Source organism: Phyllobates terribilis, unplaced genomic scaffold, assembly GCF_046119375.1.
Source record: "Phyllobates terribilis strain yellow unplaced genomic scaffold, ASM4611937v1 Scaffold_5__5_contigs__length_657084704, whole genome shotgun sequence".
NCBI classification, from domain to species: Eukaryota; Metazoa; Chordata; class Amphibia; order Anura; family Dendrobatidae; genus Phyllobates; species Phyllobates terribilis.
The window spans coordinates 505,246,632-505,266,598 of NW_027362765.1; the positions used below are offsets into that span (position 1 = coordinate 505,246,632).

General features: G+C 46.8%; 1 protein-coding gene across 6 annotated transcripts in view; it reads left to right on the plus strand.

Moving 5' to 3' along the window:
* The window catches only part of MYPN (myopalladin), a 283,025-nt gene that overhangs the window by 221,784 nt on the left and 41,274 nt on the right, over positions 1-19,967 (plus strand). For 5 of the 6 annotated variants that reach the window (XM_073685590.1, XM_073685593.1, XM_073685588.1 and 2 more), the window contains 4 exons: positions 291-314; positions 5,279-5,395; positions 7,821-8,178; positions 11,778-12,269. In XM_073685590.1, coding sequence (XP_073541691.1) covers positions 291-314; positions 5,279-5,395; positions 7,821-8,178; positions 11,778-12,269 — 991 coding nt within the window. The remainder of the gene's footprint in view (positions 1-290; positions 315-5,278; positions 5,396-7,820; positions 8,179-11,777; positions 12,270-19,967) is intronic. The other variant, XM_073685589.1, reaches the window with a different exon arrangement.

Genomic DNA, 19,967 nt, shown 5'->3' on the forward strand with positions numbered 1-19,967 from the left:
TTATATGTATTAAATGCAAAAGTAAAGTAATGTTGGTTCAAGGCCATCCATACTATTCTACACACATTTGGATAAAATTAACAAATTTCATCTCTATTTTTATTATTGCAGCTACTGAATATCAATAGTCAGAAAATACAAATATGTTCATACTTTATATAATCATATATAGGCAGTTGAGTCACAGTTAGATGGGTTACAGATATTAGCATTACTATTAATAAAAATTAATAAAACAAAAGGTGAAAATCACAAGATTGAACTAAATTTTATGTGTAATTTTCTTCTAGAACCTCGATCTATGGCTGAACCCGGTAAGTGTAAAACTATGAATAAGGTGCTTTGTTGAGTCATATTCAGATATGGTTTATGGAGAAAATTTGTATATGTATCGGGACCTCACAGTTCTCCCCCGACATATGATAAAAGGGAAGAGAAGGATTAGGCATTTTCAGTTTAAATGCCCTTATCCTATTATTCTTCCTGGAGATAAGCCACTGCCAGATTTTTTATAGGCATGAAGTCTGGAGAAAATACTGAGCCTTGGGTACTTCTGATTGGGGAAGTCCAGATGAAATACAAAGTGTGAGATCTATATTCAGTGGGTATTTTATTGTGAACTAGATGGCATTAATTTCTTTTAGGAAGAATGGTGAGTCTGGCATTTAAATAAGAAAGAGCTCTTTACAGTTAGAGTGAGTAGTCAGACTGTAAAATACCAACCATACCAACCAACCATTCTACCTCCTATCCACGATCTACCACAAACTCTCGTAACCTTTATAACCTCATACCCATCTACCTAATCCCTGCTTCCCCAGTTGCACTAACAGGAGCTCTATGGAATGTTCGCTCAGTCTGCAACAAATTTTCCTACATCCATGACCTTTTCATTACTAACAAGCTTTCCTTCCTAACCATCACCGAAACCTGGCTCACCCCCTCTGACACAGCCTTCCCAGCCACACTTTCGTATGGCGGATTCCACCTTTCCCACACTCCCCGCCCCAGCGGCAAACATGGTGGAGGCGTAGGTTTTCTCCTGTCAGATACCTGTGCCTTCACCCAAATCCCACTACTGCCCTCTGTCACTCTTCCTTCTTTTGAGGTGCACTCTGTGCGCATCTACTCCCCCTCCAACCTCCAACTGGCTGTCATTTACCGCCCCCCAGGGCTAGCCACCACTTTCTTCGACCACTTCACCATCTGGCTGCTTCATTTCCTTTCCACTGACATCCCCACTATTATCATGGGCGACTTAAACATCCCCATCGACACATCCAACTCATCTGTCTCTAAACTCCTATCCCTCACTTGCTCCTTCGGCCTTGCTCAATGGTCTGCTGCAGCCACTCTTCACCCGCCTCTGTTCCCAATCTAACCTCTCTAACTCTTTTCTCCCTCTCTCTGACCACAACCTACTTACATTCTCTGCCCTCTCCTCTCCTGGTCCACAGTCCCCACTTCACAAACTTGCACACCCTCGCAGAAACCTCAAACACCTTGACCTACACTCACTCTCAGAATCCCTCCTCCCTCTTACAGACATAAATTCCTTACACGATGCAGATGTTGCTGCTGCTTTATATAACACCACAACAGCTGCAGCTCTCGACTTGGTCGCCCCTCTCACACATACAAAAGCTCGCACATTCAATAGTCAACCCTGGCACACCAACCTGACTTAAGAGCTGCGACGGGCCTCCAGGGTTGCTGAGCAGAGATGGAAAAGGTCCCACTCCAACGAGCACTTCATCGCATTCAAACAATTCCTCACTATTTTCAAGTCCACACTCACTGCAGCAAAACAAACCTACTTCTCTTCTCTCATATCCTCCCTGTCTCACAACTCTAAACACGTATTCAACACTTTCAATTCTCTCCTCCATCCCCCAGCGCCTCCACCCTCTCCTCTCATCTGAAGAGTTTGCCTCATTCTTCAAGCAGAAGATTGACAACATCAGACAAAGCTTTTGCCTAAAGTCCCCACAGCCCCTCCTCATATCTACTCAACCTTCCTCCTCCAAACCCAACTTCTCCGCCATTACGGAAGATCAAGTCTCTTTACTCTCCAAATCACACCTCACCACCTGCGAACTTGACCCAATCCCGTCCCACCTCATACCTAACCTTACTACAGTCTTCATCCCAACCCTAACCCACCTCTTCAACCTGGCACTAACAACCGGTGTCTTTCCCTTATGTTTCAAACATGCCTCAATCACACCCATCCTCAAAAAGCCCTCCCTTGACCCATCCTCTCCGACAAGCTATCTGCCCATATCACTTCTCCCCTATGCCTCAAAACTACTGGAACAACATGTCCACATTGAACTGTCTTCCACCTCTCCTCATGTTCCCTCTTCGAACGCTTACAATCTGGCTTCCGACCGCATCACTCCACTAAAACTGCCCTGACTAAAGTTTCCAACGACCTACTAACCGCCAAATCCAAGCGACACTATTCTGTCCTCCTCCTCCTGAACCTGTCATCTGCCTTTGACACAGTCGGCCATTCCCTCTTACTACCTGCTCTCTCATCTCTTGGCATCACGGACTTGGCCCTATCTTGAATCTCTTCATACCTAACAGACCGGACATTCAGTGTCTCCCACTCACACACCACCTCCTCATCTCACCCCCTATCTGTCGGTGTCCCCCAAGGTTTAGTTCTAGGGCCCCTGCTCTTCTCCATCTACACCTTTGGCCTAGGATAGTTCATAGAGTCTCACGGCTTTCAGTACCATCTCTATGCTGATGACACACAGATCTACCTCTCTGGACCAGATATCAACTCCTTACTAACAAGAATCCCACAATGTCTGTCTGCTATTTCATCCTTCTTTTCTGCTAGATTTCTAAAACGTAACATGGAAAAAACTGAATTCATCATCTTTCCCCCACCTCACTCCACCCCCCCATCTGACCTATCCATCAAAGTTAATGGCTGCCCACTCTCCCCAGTTCCACAAGCTCGCTGCCTCGTGGACACTGATCTCTATTTCAAACCACATATCCAAACCTTTTCCACTTCCTGCTGACTCCAACTCAAAAATATTTCCCGCATCCACACATTCCTCAGCAAAGACTCTGCAAAAACACTAGTGCATGTCCTCATCATCTCTCGCCTCGACTACTGCAACCTCCTGCTCTGTGGCCTCCCTTCTAACACTCTCACGCCCCTCCAATCTATCCTAAACTCTGCTGCCTGACTAATCCACCTGTCCCCTCACTATTCCCCGGCCTCTCCCCTCAGTCAATCCCTTCACTGGCTCCCCATTGCCCAGAGACTCAAGTTCAAAACCCTAACCCTGGCATACAAAGCTATCCAAAACCTGTCTCCCCCATACATTTGTGACCTAGTCTCCCGGTACTTACCTGCACGCAACCTCCGATCCTCACAAGATCTCCTTCTCTACTCCCCTCTTATCTCCTCTTCCCACAATCGCATACAAGATTTCTCCTGTGCATCCCCCCTACTCTGGAACTCCCTACCCCAACATATCAGACTCTTGCTTACTGTGGAAACCTTCAAAAGAAACCTGAAGACCTTCCTCTTCTGACAAGCCTACAACCTGCATTAACCACCGCTCTACCATACTGCTGCACGACCAGCCCTACTCTCACCTACTGTATCCTCACCCATCCCTTGTAGATTGTAAGCCCTCACGGGCAGGGTCCTCTCTCCTCCTGTGCCAGTCGCTGACTCGTTTTGTTAAATTTTGCTATGTATACCCCCTTCTTCACATGTAAAGTGCCATGGAATAAATGGAGCTATAATAATAATAAGAGATAGTAATGGCAGAAATTATATTTTTCCAACATAAACTAAAGTCACCACCTTTTATAACTCTTTCACAACAGTCTAGCAACCTGTATATAAGTACCAACCCCCTCTGCATAGCCCAAAAAATTCCTTTTATAATCCTCCCATATGGCGCAGTTCGGTTCGATGGGCATTGCTGGTGTTGTTCGAGGCCTCCGCTATCCCTGCAATCGCTGTCCTCCTGCCCTGTGGATGATGCATCCTACGTCATCCACATCGTGCTCCCAATCTCACTTCTGCTCACCCGTACTTCAATCTGCCCTGTTGATGGCATGCGCTCTTGGCCTCCCCAGGCACATGCCCATTATAGGATTTTGCTCTGCCCTCAGCAGGACACAGTGAAGTGCGCCTGTGCAGGAGCGAGATTGGGGGCATTGTGTGAATGGCGTAGGACACATCAATCACATGAAGCAGGGCAGGAGAACAGAGAAAGAGGTAGAAGAGGCACTGAAGCAACACCAGCGACGTCCATCGGACTGGACCATGCTGTATAGGGGGATTATAAAAGGTATTTTTTGGGGTATGCAGACGGGGCTGGGGCCTTATATACAGGTCTCTAGACTTGTAAAAAAAAGGCATTGAAGGTGGTGGTCTTAGTTTATATAGGGAAAACCTGGTGACTGGTTCCTTTTAAAAAGGGCTGGATGCTTTTCTAATGACAAATGTGGGTTATGAATAATCTAGCAATTGATAATGTAGAATTGGTTAATAAAGGATGGATCTATGTATTTTTCAGCATATATAACTATTATTAATATGTTTTTCAGAAGTGTAAAAATCAATAAACAAGCATAAAATTAGAGGTATAAAGAGGTGTATGGGGGGCTGGAAGAAATAGCTGTTGGCCAAATAAGCATTCAACCGACTGCTATCTAAAGTGTAACTATAGAACTAAAGAACATTACAAAATATTATATATTTGTGCTAGAACCAAAGACATAGCTATTGTGATTGCTATCACAGTATTAAAGGGAACCTGTCACCATATTTTTCACGTCTGAACTAAGACTAGCACCTTAATCAGCACCTGTGCTGCATTCCATAAAGGGGTATATAAACCCCTGACTCCCCCTGTATACACCCAAAAACCTTTTGAAATTCTACCACGCTCTATGATAATCCTGCCTCCTGCCAGGAGGCGTCATTCACGTCAATCAGAGGATGAGGACGGCGATCAGAAGCCAGGAGGAGGTACAGACACCTCAGCAAGGACGCCTATCGGACCGGACAGGCGGGATTTACATAGAGAGCGGCAGAGTTTCAGAAGGTTTTTGGAGGGTATACAGGGGGAATCAGATGTCTCAAACATCACGTTTGAAGCCTAGGTTTGGTATAAAATAAAATAAGCTCCAGGGGTATAAGCGAAATCAATCTTTAGGATTTTTTCACCCAACAGACTATTTTGTACATTTACATGAAAAATGTTAAATATATTTTTGTTTTATTCCACAGAAGAGATATGCACTTTAGTTATTGCAGAAGTCTTCTCTGAAGATTCTGGCATGTTTACATGTACAGCGAGCAACAAGTATGGCACCACTTCTAGCATTGCCTATTTGACTGTGAAAGGTAAGGAACAGTAAGGTTAGATGTGTTCAGTACAGTCATGTTCATTGGACCAAAAATGGAATTAAATGCAGCCATAATGATGACAATGATAATAAACCGGAAAAAATATAGTGGGAGATTTATTGCGCAGTTTGCAACATTTTTCTCTCACTGCTTTTTCCATTTTGAAGCTGCTCTTGCCTCCTTTTAAAAAAAAGTAGATGGGGCTTAGGATAGGGGTTGGGGTCACCTACTGCCCAATAGATTTAATATGTGTTATGTCAGAACCTGCTGTAATTTATGATGTATACCTATGAGCAAAACATTGGTCTAAAGCACTTCTTCCCAAAGTGTATGCATTCCTCCTGTATAGTGAACGTTCTGTTAAACAGGAATTCAGTGTTATAAAATATTAAGCTTTATTGTAATTAATCAAACACAAACTTACTAAAGTAAAGAACAGTAATCATATTTAAAAGGGTTTTTTTTTAATTTTTTTAATATTGATGGTCTGTTTTTAGGATAAGCGATCAAATCCAAATTGGTGGGGGAATCCAACTCCTAACACCACCACGATCTATTAATGAAAGGGGCTGCAGCACTCCACACTTTCTTTTAATATTTGCCAGGCACAGCTCTGTACATTTTGTAGTGGCTATACCTGGTATTGCAGCTCAGCCTCATTCATTTAAAGGGAACCTGTCATGTCACAAAACATGATTAACCGGCAGATATGGGGTTAATCTGCAGGTTATTAGTGTTTAAAAGCTGCCCGGCCGCGGTACTGAAAACCCACCTACTGATAGGGAATGAACTTTATTCCCCCTAGCAGCCTCAGGCTTTCAGTCATAGAGGGGTGGGCAGTGCAGCTTTAGTCACCACTCAGTACCTAGTGAGCGATGGCTATAACCACTCCCCAGCACTAACTGACTCTGCCCTGATGCACTAGTGAGCCGGCTGTCAGTGCTGGGGCGTGGTTACAGCTGCTGTGCCACCCCGGCCGCTGCTGTCACGATACTGGTGCACGGCGGTTCGAGTCCTGGTATGGTCCGACCGGGGGCGCAGGTCAGTCTTTATCAATTGTGGGGGTTAATAATAAAATAATAAAAAGGGTTTGTGTCGCCAGTTGGGATGTTTGGCCTGGTATGGCCGGGCACTGATGAAGATCCCTTGGAGTTAGGTGGTGATGAGCAGTGCCAGATGATTAACCCTTCCCAACCAGGGCTGGCTCCCAGGGGAGTTGGAGCAGGAATGACACAGCAGGGAAATAATTTAGACAGGGTAATAACTAGTTTGTCCTTTTACTGGAGTTCTGCAGACAGTTCCAGAAGCTTCTATACAGTTCACATACAATGTTTTGGTCAGACCTGCATGGTGAGGGCTTAGATTCTCTGCTATGAGGTTGTGTAGCCTTCCTGCTGCTAATTACACCTCTGGTAGATGATTCCTTGGATCCCCAGGAGTCCAAGGTAAAGAGTTACTGGATCTGTGATCCCTTCCAGCGAGCAGGCAACATGAATCCGGTCAGAACACTCACTTTCTCTGGCAGCAGTGTCTTTGACTCCATGCGGTTGCTGAACTCCTGGGAAAACACTTCACTGCTCGTTATATAAAGACCGAGCAGACTCACAGTTTAGCACAGACTCTGGAAGTCTCTGTGCTCTAGGGACTGAACCCTGCCTTGTGCAGCTTGTACATGCAGAGAGTACACTTCTCTCCGTTGCACAGAGAACTCCATGATGCTGCTTTCTTCCTCAGCTCACACTACAACTACTCAAACACATCCTCTTAGGGATCGTGCAAAACTTCCTGGTTTGGACAAAAGTGCACAATCCTCCAGTAAGGGATCAGGTAACAATATGTGTATGTAATGAAAACAGCAGAGAACTTATCCCTCACCATTGCTGGAAATACATATGAATTATATCACACATGCAGGCATTTTGTGCCGCTATAGATACAGGTGCCACACTGCCACTCACTATGCCCTGAGCGGTGACTGAAGCCACGCCTCCATGACTGAAAACCCAAGACTGCAGGGATAAATAAAGTTAATTTCCTCCCGGTAGCCGGACTTTCATTGCCGCAGCCGGGCAGCTTCGGAATGCTATTAAACTGCAGATTATCCTTCATCCCAGGTTTTGGGATGTGACAGGTTCCCTTTAAATAGGACTGAGCTGCAGTACTAAACGCAGCCACTACAAAATGCACGCTAAGCTATTAGCCCCAGCTAAGAATAAGTCAACAGTTTCAAAGTCCCAGAAAACACATTTAATAAATCTGTTTAATAAATATGCTTTGATTTAAGTTCAATGTATAAATGATCCAACTGTAAAAGGAAATGGCTGAAAGACAGACATGATAAATATTATTTCCATATGTACCTACTCAATATAAGCTTTGCTACTTTTGTGATAAAATAGCTTTTCTTTTCTTGTTCTTCCAGGTTCCAATGAAAATCCTATTAAACCTCCCCTAACCATAAGCACAATCAACATAGATGCCTTTAAAAGGGAACCTTTGCCCTCTACACCACTGCCAGTATTAGTGGAAGCACCTCCAAAACCTAAATTAGAGGGGGTACTAGTGAACCACAATGAACCAAGGCCAAGCTCAAAAATTGGCCTGAGAGTTCACTTCAACTTGCCTGATGATGACAAAGGAAGCGAATCGTCCTCTGAAGAAGGTATTCTGGTGGGAAGAAGCTATTTCTCAAATAACCAGGATATGTTAAATGGTCAATCATACTCAGCATTATCTGGATCTATGAAAGAGCCTCCACCAGTATTTGCAAAGCCAAAACTGTAAGTGGGATTTCTTATGTATTTTCTTCTGTGTATTTATCATCAGATTTATAGGAACATTAAGTATAGAAAAGTCAAGCAAAAAATCTAAGCAAAAAAATCCCCATTCAGTCATCTGTTTTTCACATGTGATCTATCCATCGATGTTTTTCACTGATAGAGCATGAACCCACTATAATCTATAATACTATTCACATGTCCATGTTTTTTTGAGAATCATTTGTCCACAAAAGAAAAATCATGGAAACATGTCCATCTTTGATCCGAGTCATGGATCAAAATCACCCAAAGAAGTCTTTTGGCCTGTGAAAATCATGGACAGAACTCATATATCATCCGTGTGCCATCTTGTCTGCTTTTAACATTGCAATAGGTGGAGAAAATCTTTGGAATTTTTTTTTGCATATGAGAAAATTACTGATTAAAACATAAGTGGTAAAAACTGACACACTGATTAAACGATGCTGAAAATCAAAAACAAAACACTGATGAAAATCAGTCTGTTTGTTCACGTATACGAAAAAATTAGCTCTTAAAGGGAATCTGTCAATAGGATCAACCCTCTTAAAGCACACCTGTCAGCAGAATTGTGCATAGTAAACCACATACACTGTCAGGTGGGCGCCGTTACACTGAGTAAAATGATACCTTTGTTGATGAAATTTGTGCTGTGGTTGTTTTGTAATCTTTATTTTAATTTCTGACATAATGATATGCTTGTGCTTCGGGGTGGCCTTTGGGGAGGGGCTTTATCTTGTGCTCCGCTTATGTTTTCATATGTCTGCCTTCTGACAGGTCACTGTGCCTTCACTGACCTGCCTACTATTTTAAATACTGCCTGTGTAATTTGTGCGCCAAACCTGAAATTTACATGCACCAAAATGGCCTGGCTAATAGATCCTAACAGCTTATTTTCATATTAACCCTAGAACGCATGACCATAAAAATCTACTTTTTCACATACCTGGGGCCTTTTAGGCCCGTGTGCAAATAACATGGAATAACTCAAACAAAAATGACAAACAACTATATACCTGAGGAATACCTAGAGTTTCAAAATTCTAACTAAAGAAATCTTGCAGAAAATAGAAAACAATTAACAGGGCGGGCCTGCAAGGCCCCAGGTATGCGTTCTAGGGTTAAGAAAAAACATGAATATCTCTGGAATAAGAAATCCGATCGCAGATATCAAGCTATCATTTTATTTAACTTTTTTTATGATCTACATGCCCATATAGATGACTTTGGAGAGTTGATCCTACTGACAGATTCCCTTTACTAATCTCCTTGACTGTGATTCTACACTGTGTGCAGAATTATTAGGCAAGTTGTATTTTAGAGGATTATTTTTATTATTGATCAATAACTATCTTCTCAATCAACCCAAAAGACTCATAAATATCCAAGCTTAATATTTTTGGAAGTTGGAGTGTTTTTTTTTTAGATTTGGCTATCTTAGGAGGATATCTGTTTGTGCAGGTAACTATTACTGTGCAGAATTATTAGGCAACTTAATAAAAACCAAATATAATCCCATCTCACTAGTTTATTTTCACCAGGTAAACCAATATCAGTGCACAAAATTTAGAAATAAACATTTCTGACATGCAAAAACAAAAACCAAAAACATTAGTGATCAATATAGCCACCTTTCTTTATGATGACACTCAACAGCCTTCCATCCATAGATTCTGTCAGTTGCTTGATCTATTTTCGATCAACATTGTGTGCAGCAGCCACCACAGCCTCCCAGACACTGTTCCGAGAGGTGTACTGTTTTCCTCCCTGTAGATCTCACATTTTATGATGGACCACAGGTTCTCTATGGGGTTCAGATCAGGTGAACAAGGGGGCCATGTCATTATTTTTTCTTCTTTTAGACCTTTACTGGCCAGCCACGCTGTGGAGTAGTTGGAGGTATGTGATGGAGCATTGTCCTGCATGAAAATCATGTTTTTCTTGAACGATACCGACTTCTTCCTGTACCACTGCTTGAAGAAGTTGTCTTCCAGAAACTGGCAGTAGGTCTGGGAGTTGAGCTTCACTCCATCCTCAACCCGAAAAAGTCCCACAAGTTCATCTTTGATGATACCAGCCCATACCAGTACCCCACCTCCACCTTGCTGGCGTCTGAGTCGGAGTGGAGCTCTCTGCACTTTACTGATCCAGCCTCTGGCCCATCCATCTGGCCCATCAAGAGTCACTCTCATTTCATCAGTCCATAAAACCTTTGAAAAATCAGTCTTAAGATATTTCTTGGCCCATTCTTGACGTTTTATCTTATGTTTCTTATTCAAAGGTGGTCGTTTTTCAGCCTTCCTTACCTTGGCCATGTCCCTGAGTATCGCACACCTTGTGCTTTTTGATACTCCAGTAACATTTCAGCTCTGAAATATGGCAAAACTGGTGGCGAATGGCATCTTGGCAGCTTCACGCTTGATTTTCCTCAATTCATGGACAGTTATTTTGCGCCTTTTTTGGCCAACACGCTTCTTGCGATCCTGTTGTCTATTTGCCATGAAACGCTTGATTGTTCGGTGATCACGCTTCAAAAGTTTGGAAATTTCAAGACTGCTGCATCCCTCTGCAAGACATCTCACAATTTTGGACTTTTCAGAGCCCTTCAAATCTCTCTTCTGACCCATTTTGCCAAAGGAAAGAAAGTTGCCTAATAATTAAGCACACCTTATATAGGGTGTTGAAGTCATTAGACAACACCCCTCCTCATTACAGAGATGCACATCACCAGATTTACTTAACTGGTAGTTGGCTCTCAAGCCTATGCAGCTTGGAGTAGGACAACATGTATAAAAAGCATCGAAGTGATCAAAATACGCATTTGCCTAATAATTCTGCACGCAGTGTATTACAAGAGCACATTTGCATCAATAAATATAATATCCACAATAATTGTGAAAATAATCAATAGTAAATAAATTTTTTCACATTCAACTGAAACAAAAGAAATGCATTTATTTTATGATGGTAGATGTTCTGTGCACAGTATCCACTGAGTAATCGTCTGTTCACATCACTCTGATAACCTTCTGTCAAAGCTATACGTTGGGGTATATCCCATTGTATAAATACGTCACTAATGAACTCCTATTCTAGAAAATAATCCTAAACCACAAGGAATACATATATACTGTATAGAATTCTGTGGAATTCAAATGTTGTAAAAAAAATAAAAAGGTACAGTGCATGTCGACACATACTGACTTATTGTATGCCAAAAGGACACTCATTTAACATACGCTAGGTTAATGGGCACCTATGTATATGTTTGGCATAATCTAAGGGCATACCTGACACATACGTAGAACAAATGATTAGAACTAGATGTGAACAGGCCCTTATATACTTTATATGACCAGTTAATAAAATTGGTGAAGTGACAACTTTTCTCATCATGTTTCTTGCACAGGCAATGGTTGTCACTTTCATTTTCTTTATGATTGTTAGAGCAAAAATTCATATTATGTTTAACATGTTCTGCTTCTAGATTACATGTGTAATGATAATCACTGTGTACAGTATGTATAAGATGATGTGTTTGTAACAATCTTTAATGAATCATGTATGTATTTTGTATGCAGAGATGCCATGAAACTGCAACAGCTTCATAATCAAGTGATGAATGAACAGCAAGTTCAACCATCAAGCCCTAATGCCACGGCAAGAGATGTCCAGTCCAGCCCAGGGAATCAGAATTCATCTTCTGCTTCCCAGTCTTACATGTTTTCTCGCCCACAACAGCTTCTGACAAGTTCTGATACACTAAATACATACGCAGTTTCAGCATTTAATACTGTTTCTCCGACAAGGCCATGGGCAGTAGGTACACAAAATACGTCATCTCCTTCAACCTCTACTATACAACCTCAATACAATGTCAATGAATCCATGTTACCTTCAGCGCCTCCGATACCGCCAAGCTGGAACCAGTTCCAAGCACAAACTGTAACGCCCTCCCCTGTGTCTCCGCCCCGGATTCAGAATCCTGTTGCATTTCTGAGTTCTGTACTTCCTTCACTACCATCCACCCCTACAGTAACAAATTCAATGGGTCTACCAAAGAGTGCCTCCTCGTAAGTATCTACATTTATCTGTAAAGAATTCCCAACTTGGATATAACCTGTCCAAAAATGTGTCATTAACCTGTGGTGTGTTCAATGTCACGTGTCAATGCTGACGTTACCGGGCTGCAGCCTGTGGCAGCCAAATCCATAGGCTTCCATGCCAACATTTCCAGATTGACTTATGTCCTTTTTCAGCCTTCTCAAAGACATTTAAATCTAAATCTAGATACAGGTAAACCATGAAGAATTGACTTCCTTAAATTTTGTTGGAATAATGCCTATTATTGTATATATTGCATCAACTATTATTTACTAGTGTTTAATAGTGCATGAGTTTCTGTCTCCAGCAATAGTGTAATATTGCCAGTAAAGCACTGTTAAAAAAAACAAACAGGAAGTTCCTGTTCACTGTGTGTGTAACTGGAGCACATTTTTACTTTCACTTTGCAAGCTGACAGACAAGATGCTAAGATCCTAAGCTATAAGTGACACACCCCTGGGCCTGTGTCGCACAGTGTTGCGCATGCAGGAGCTTACCCGGAGCCGGATCTGTTGAGGGTTGTAGTCTCGTGGCGGTGACCCGGTCCGTGCCCAGGGAGTCAGACTAAGTGGCGTTGTATTAGCGGTAGATGTTGGACGACTACGCCACCCGTTGAATGCAGCGAAGGAGCTGCCGCTGCAGGGCAGACCGCTGAGGCCGGTGGTAGGATTGTGCAGCGTGGTAGTATCACCCCCAACGGGAGGGGTATGGCCTCAGGGCAGCCGACGTGGATGATGGGGGTAGCAGGAATCACTCAGAGACGATGCGGTGTAGTTCAGGGTCTTTACTGGTGATAAAGATAGACCCTCCCGGAGGACTGGCTAGCGATCGGGGCCTGGTCAGTCCTTGAGCAGATGGGATCTCCCCTGGCCAGGCGGAGTTGTAGGCCTCCCAAACTGACTGTACTCTTCTGGCTACCTTGCTAGAGGCGGGTATAAGTAGCCCAAGTCCCTGAGTGTACCGTGTGGTGCTCACCCGTATGGCCGGTGACTCGGGGCCTTCTAGTGGCGTCCGCTCCACGACGGCGGTGCTGGTTCCACGCGTGTGACCGTGCCTTCGGGTTTCTTGGCCAGAGGACCTGAAATCCCCTGCCGGGCGGTTTCTGCTGCTGGGTAAAGATTAGTCCCCACAGCCTCGGACTCCGGGTCCGGTGATAGCTTCTCAGTCAGGGCGAGCTCTGCAGCTGCCAGCCCCTGACTCCTTATAGCACTGCTCCCACAGAGCTCCTGATGTTCTTCTCCTATATCTGCTGCTCTTCTCTGTCTCTACTTCTTCTCTACACACTAACCCTGCCTCAGCCCTAGGTTTATATAGGGGAAGTTCTTCCCCTCCCAGGACTGGGCAGGAGGTGTGGCATGCAAAGGATCCCTGACCAAGAGACCTCCCACCTGCTCTCAGACATAACATTGCTGTTACTGTGGAAACCAGACCCCTGGGGTGCCACATTCCCCCCTAGTGAAATTTAGTACTCCGGGACTAAACATATTTTTAGAAAAACATAACAAGGTATAAATAATAATAATAATACAATAAGAAAAACACAAAGATGGTTACGGCGTGTCCGCAACCGGGTGCAGTTTTGAAGAAAAGCAAGGTGTCCATTTCACCAAAACAGGGAGACGTAACCAGGTAGGGGTCTGTCCTGCCCCGTGTCCTTAACAGTCTTTAGTCCATTCCTAGGTTACGCTCCAACCAATTGTAGAAGGATTCCCGGTAAATCCACCAAGGACTCCTAAAAATAACTAGAAACACATAATTATTTACAAGTAACAGACAGGTGACCACAAATAAAACAATTTAAACACTTCAAATCCTCCAACGTGCGGGTAACTGGCCTCTAGTGGCCCTAGTGGACCTACGGAGCTGACTGTCTGGCCCTGAACTACAGGGTGTAGGAGCTGTCAAGGGTAAACTGGGCAACTGTCTACGGGCTCTTTGGCTCACTAGGGGTACGGCAGGCTCACTATGAGCAGAGGGTTGATCCTCCTGTTCTGCTTGTGTGGAGTCTGCTGCCTCCTGGACCGGCTGCTCTTCCAGCTCTACCTGTTGCTCCGTAGGCACTTGGGATGCTGGTTGGAGGAACGTGAGGACGGGTACCACAACTGCACCATTGACTTGAGTCCAGGACCGAGGGAAGTCTCCGAGCACAGTACTAACCATATCTTCCCTTTCCTCTACGGGTCGAGGGTCTTCTTGCTCTCCTTCTGGGTTCCGTAGCTGTTCGGGACACTTCTTCAGGTGATCCCGGGATACAATGGCTGTGGTTTCCCCTCCGTCTTTACTGATGGTACAAACCTTTGGGTTGTCGTGGCTTGAGGGCAGTACGTTGTACGGGTCCTTCTCCCACTGGTCGTCCAACTTGTGGAGCCGTCTCTTCCTCTTCAAGACCTGCTCTCCGGGTACCAGGGGAACAGCGGGAGCATACTGGTTGTAAGTTTTCTCTTGTCTTTCCCTAGCGAGACAGAGACTTCGCTCCACGCTCTCCTGTACTTTCCGGTACTGCTGCTGCCTCTCTGTGTCCCAGTCTGCTTCCGGTGAAGTGTCCTCGGGTGTCAGGACTCCCATCTCCAGGTCAACAGGTAGCTTACCAGGCCTTGCCCTCATTAGGTAAGCCGGGGTACAGTTGGTGGAACCTACAGGGATGTAGTTGTATAGGTCCACCAGGTCGGGCAGCTTCTCAGGCCACAGACTGCGTTCTTCCAGGGGCAACGTTTTCAGAAGATCCATTACCACCTGGTTCATTTTCTCACAAAGTCCATTAGTTTGCGGATGATAGGGTGTCGTCCTTATCTTCCGGCAGCCATACAGATTGCAGAATTCCTGGAAGACCTCCGCTTCAAAGGCAGGTCCCTGGTCCGTCAGCACTTGGTCCGGGTACCCGTGTGGACGGCAGAAGTGCTGCTGGAAGGCTCTAGCTGCTGTTTGAGCTGTTAAGTCCTTAACGGGGACGACAACCAAGAACTGGGAGTAATGATCCACAATGGTTAACGCGTAGACGTAGCCACTTCTGCTTGGGGTCAGTTTTACATGATCCAAGGCTACCAGTTCCAACGGCTGCTTGGTGACGATGGACTGAAGGGGGGTCTTCTGGCTGGCACGGTCCTTCCTTCTTAGGTTGCACGGGCCACAGTCTCTGCACCACCTCTCGATGGTTCCCCTCATGCCTACCCAGTGGAACCGCCCGCGCAGCAGGAACTCCAGCTTCTTCCATCCGAAGTGTCCAGCCCCGTCGTGGTATGCCTCCATCACCATGGCTGCGTCTCTTCGTGGCACCACTACTTGCCAGATTAGTTCATGCGTCCGGGAGTTAACCATTTTGCGGCACAACTTCCCCTTGTAAAGGAACAGTCGACTCTTCTCAGCCCACAGTTGTTTGGCTTCCTCCGGAGCGTCTGGGTCAAGGCGAGCCTCTGGCCGAGTCAGCATCTCCTTCACCAGTCGGACGGCAGGGTCACTGTCTTGCGTTTCCTCCCAGTTGTAGTGAGGCAAGGGGTTAAACGTAGCGGCTTGCTTACTCCTTACCCGATGGGAATACTGGATAGTCCCATGACGGTGGAACGCGGGGAGTTCGACTTCTTCCAGTCCCTCTGGATCTTCTCCTACGTCCGGTAGGTTTGGCATCCTGGACAGGGCGTCCGCGTTGGTATTGGAGCGTCCTGCCCGGTATTTGATTGTGAACTCGTAGTTGGACAGACGGGCCATCCATCTCTGCTCTAAGGCACCGAGTCTTGCCATGTCCAGGTGTGTCAACGGGTTGTTATCCGTGTACACGGTGAACCGGGAAGAAGCGAGGTAGTGCTTAAAGCGTTCGGTGACTGCCCACACCACTGCCAGGAACTCTAGCTTAAATGAGCTGTAATTCTCAGGGTTTCTTTCGGTGGGTCGCAGTTTTCGACTGGCGTAAGCGATTACTCGTTCTTTCCCCTGCTGGATCTGGGACAGTACGGCTCCTAGCCCGATGTTACTTGCGTCGGTGTAGAGGATAAAGGGCTGGCTGTAATCAGGGTACGCCAGGATTTCATCCCCCGTGAGGGCCATCTTCAGCTGGCGGAAGGACTCTTCTTCTAACTTCTCCCATTTGAAGGGCGGCTTCTGGTTCTTGGCCTTCCGGGACTGGCCTATCAGGAGGTCCTGCATAGGAGCTGCCTTTTTGGTGAAACCGGGGATGAATCTGCGGTAATAGCCTACCAACCCGAGGAACTGCCGCACTTCCTTTACACTGGAGGGACTTGGCCATTCCTTAATTGCGGTGATCTTATCAGGGTCGGGAGCCACTCCGTCAGCGCTCACCACGTGTCCCAGGTACTGCACCTTTGGTTTTAGGAGGTGACACTTGGAGGGTTTTACCTTTAGGCCGTAGTTTGCCAGAGCTTCGAACACTTCCGCCAGGTGTTTCAGGTGGTCCTCATAAGTCTTGGAATATACGATGACATCGTCCAGGTACAACAGGACCGTCTCGAAGTTTCTGTGGCCCAGACAGCACTCCATTAATCGTTGAAAGGTTCCTGGTGCGTTACAGAGTCCGAACGGCATGCAGGTAAACTCGCTAAGTCCCATCGGGGTGGTGAATGCGGTCTTCTCCCGGTCCGCCTCTGCTACAGGAACCTGCCAGTACCCGCTAGTGAGATCCAAGGTAGAGAAGAAGTTAGCAGATCTTAAAGCAGCCAAAGACTCCTCTATCCTTGGTAAGGGGTACGCATCCTTGTGTGTGATACGGTTGATTTTCCGGTAATCTACACACATCCTCATGGTGTTGTCTTTCTTTTTGACTAAGACTAGTGGAGCTGCCCAGGGGCTACAGCTATCCCTGATCACCCCAGCCTCCTTCATGTCCCTAAGCATCCCCTTGGCGTGTTGGTAGTGTGCAGGGGGTACGGGTCGATACCTCTCTTTTATGGGAAGATGGTCTCCCGTGGGGATGTGGTGTTCTACCCCCTTGACTCGCCCGAAGTCTAACGGGTGTTTACTAAACACTCTCTCGTACTCTTGAACCACCCGATAGACTCCCTGTCTCTGGTGTGAGGGAGTGGAGTCAGTACCCAAATGTAGTTGCTGACACCAGTCCTCCATTGTTTCCTTAGAGCCGTTACCTTCCTCCGGGGAAGATGGAGGCAAGGGTTCTACGGACTGTATGGAATTTTGATTGATGGTATACAATTTGGCTAGCGTGGCATACCGGGGCAGGTACACTTCCCTCTTCCCGATATTTATTATGCGAACGGGCACCCTCCCATGGCGTACATTGACCACCCCCCGTGCTGTCAAAATGGTGGGCCTACTGTCTGAGTAAACTGGTTCTACCATTGCCTGGTAATCTCTACCTCTCAGACCAATAGCTGCCCGGCACCAAATCATCATTTCACTTTTTGGGGGCATGGCAATAGGGAAAGGGTCACACATTCTTACGCTACCAATCTCACCACCGGAGAGTTCTATCTGTTGCCGTCGCATCAGTGCCCGGATCTCTTTCTGGAGCACTCGCTGCTGGCCGGAGCTGGCGTTCTTGGCAACCTGCTGTAAAAGGAAAATCACCTCTGCAAGACAATTTTCAATTACATTAGTTCCTAGAGTTATCTTTGGGTGACTCTCGTGCTTGTCAATGTCTACAATGATCAGTCCCTGTGCCGCCAGTTCAACTCTACCGATTTTAATGGTCACCTCTTTAAATCCAATCTGTGGCACGGGCTGACCATTGCTGGCGATGATACTCAAATCGTCGTCAGGGTAGCGGGTGATATCCGAGTCATTCCAGTACTGCTTGAAGAGCACGTACGGGATAGTGGTAACCTGTGACCCGGTGTCCAGTAGGGCACTCATAGGGATGCCATCCAGTACCACAGGCAAGACTGGACGTCCTCCCACATATTTGTCGCGCCAGTTCGATGGGCCTGATGATCTTTTTCCTGGGGTTTGGCCCTCTACCCCAGGTTGTGCCAGTTTAAAGGACAGTACCTTGCCATATGTCCGGGTTGATTGCAGCGGCGGCAGATGGGTTGTCCGTCCTCGTTGTATCGGTCACTGGGTCTTCCTCTGGCCGGTGGGGTCCTCCTTGGTCGACGCCACGGGATGTCCTCCGGTCCGGATGCCAGCTGGATCTTCCCTGGAGTGGAAACCTGTAAAGACTGCACAGTTCGGGTTAGCGCGGCAACGCTTTTAGCTAGCTCTTGGACCTGATGGTGCAGGTCTGGAGCCGGGTCATTGTTCAAAGCCTGCGCATCAGCTCCCACAGGCCCTGCCGACAAGGGCGCCGCCTCCTGGTGGTAAGTGGTAGTGGGGCGTCTGTGGGTCACAACGCCACCTGGTGCCGGTTCTCGGAGCACCCGGATGGCTCTGTCCTTGAACTGTGCAAATCCCAGATGAGGGTCCTGTAAGGATATTGCCCGCAACTGGGTTTGGTGGGCATTGCAATATAAACCCTCTATAAATTGTTCAGTCAACAGCCTGTCCTCGTCTCCCACGCCGTCAGGGTCGGTCTGCTTAATGGCTCTCAGGGCCTCTTGTAGGTTCAGGGCATAGTCCCTTATACTCTCGTGTGCTCGCTGCTTGCACCCGTAGAATCTAAGCTTGATCTCGGCTGAGGTGCGGGTATCAAAGGTGTCCCTCAGCCGGGTTAGTATCCCTGCAACAGTCCTCCCCCCAGGTGGCCAGGACTTTACCTCCCTTTGGGCTGCCCCGGTTAATTGGGCCACCAGGATGCTCACTTTTTGCTCTTCTGTGAGGGGATACACCTGGAAGAGGCTATCCAGCTTTTCTCTAAAGTCATGCAGGGTATGTGACTCCCCTGAGTACTGGGGTAGCCAGGCCGCTCCTGGGATATAGGGCATGGTGAAAGGCATGACTGCAGCAGCGGTGGCGCTGTCGGGGGTTGAGGCAGTGAAGCTCTCCTCCGTATCCGACATCTTCCTCCCCCCTAGTGGACCGTGGCCTACCTTGCGATGATCCTCTTCCGTAGGCCGCGGCTCCGCAGTGGATCGTCAGGGTTGAGGACCTTCCGTCGCGCTCCTGTGACGTCGGCGTCTGCTGGGCTCCTTCCAGGACCTTACGCAACGTCCGGACGTGAGGCGGGGCTTCAGTTCTCGCGCGCTTTCGGAGTCCACGCCCCTCTTCTTCCCGCGCGGCGTCTTCAAGATGGCGTCCAACGGCGGGAAAACTCCACGGATGGCGGGAAGAAGGCAGAATATGGCGCCGGATGGCGGGAAAACTTCGCGGATGGCGGGAAGAAGGTAGAAGATGGCGCCGGATGGCGGGAAACCTCCACGGATGGCGGGAATCTTCACCACTGGTAAGTTTGAACAGTCTTTTTCAGGCACGCAGTACCCGGTGGTTGCGGGCACGAGATCCTGCCGACTACGCCAAAAGTTGACGCACCCCTGGGCCTGTGTCGCACAGTGTTGCGCATGCAGGAGCTTACCCGGAGCCGGATCTGTTGAGGGTTGTAGTCTCGTGGCGGTGACCCGGTCCGTGCCCAGGGAGTCAGACTAAGTGGCGTTGTATTAGCGGTAGATGTTGGACGACTACGCCACCCGTTGAATGCAGCGAAGGAGCTGCCGCTGCAGGGCAGACCGCTGAGGCCGGTGGTAGGATTGTGCAGCGTGGTAGTATCACCCCCAACGGGAGGGGTATGGCCTCAGGGCAGCCAACGTGGATGATGGGGGTAGCAGGAATCA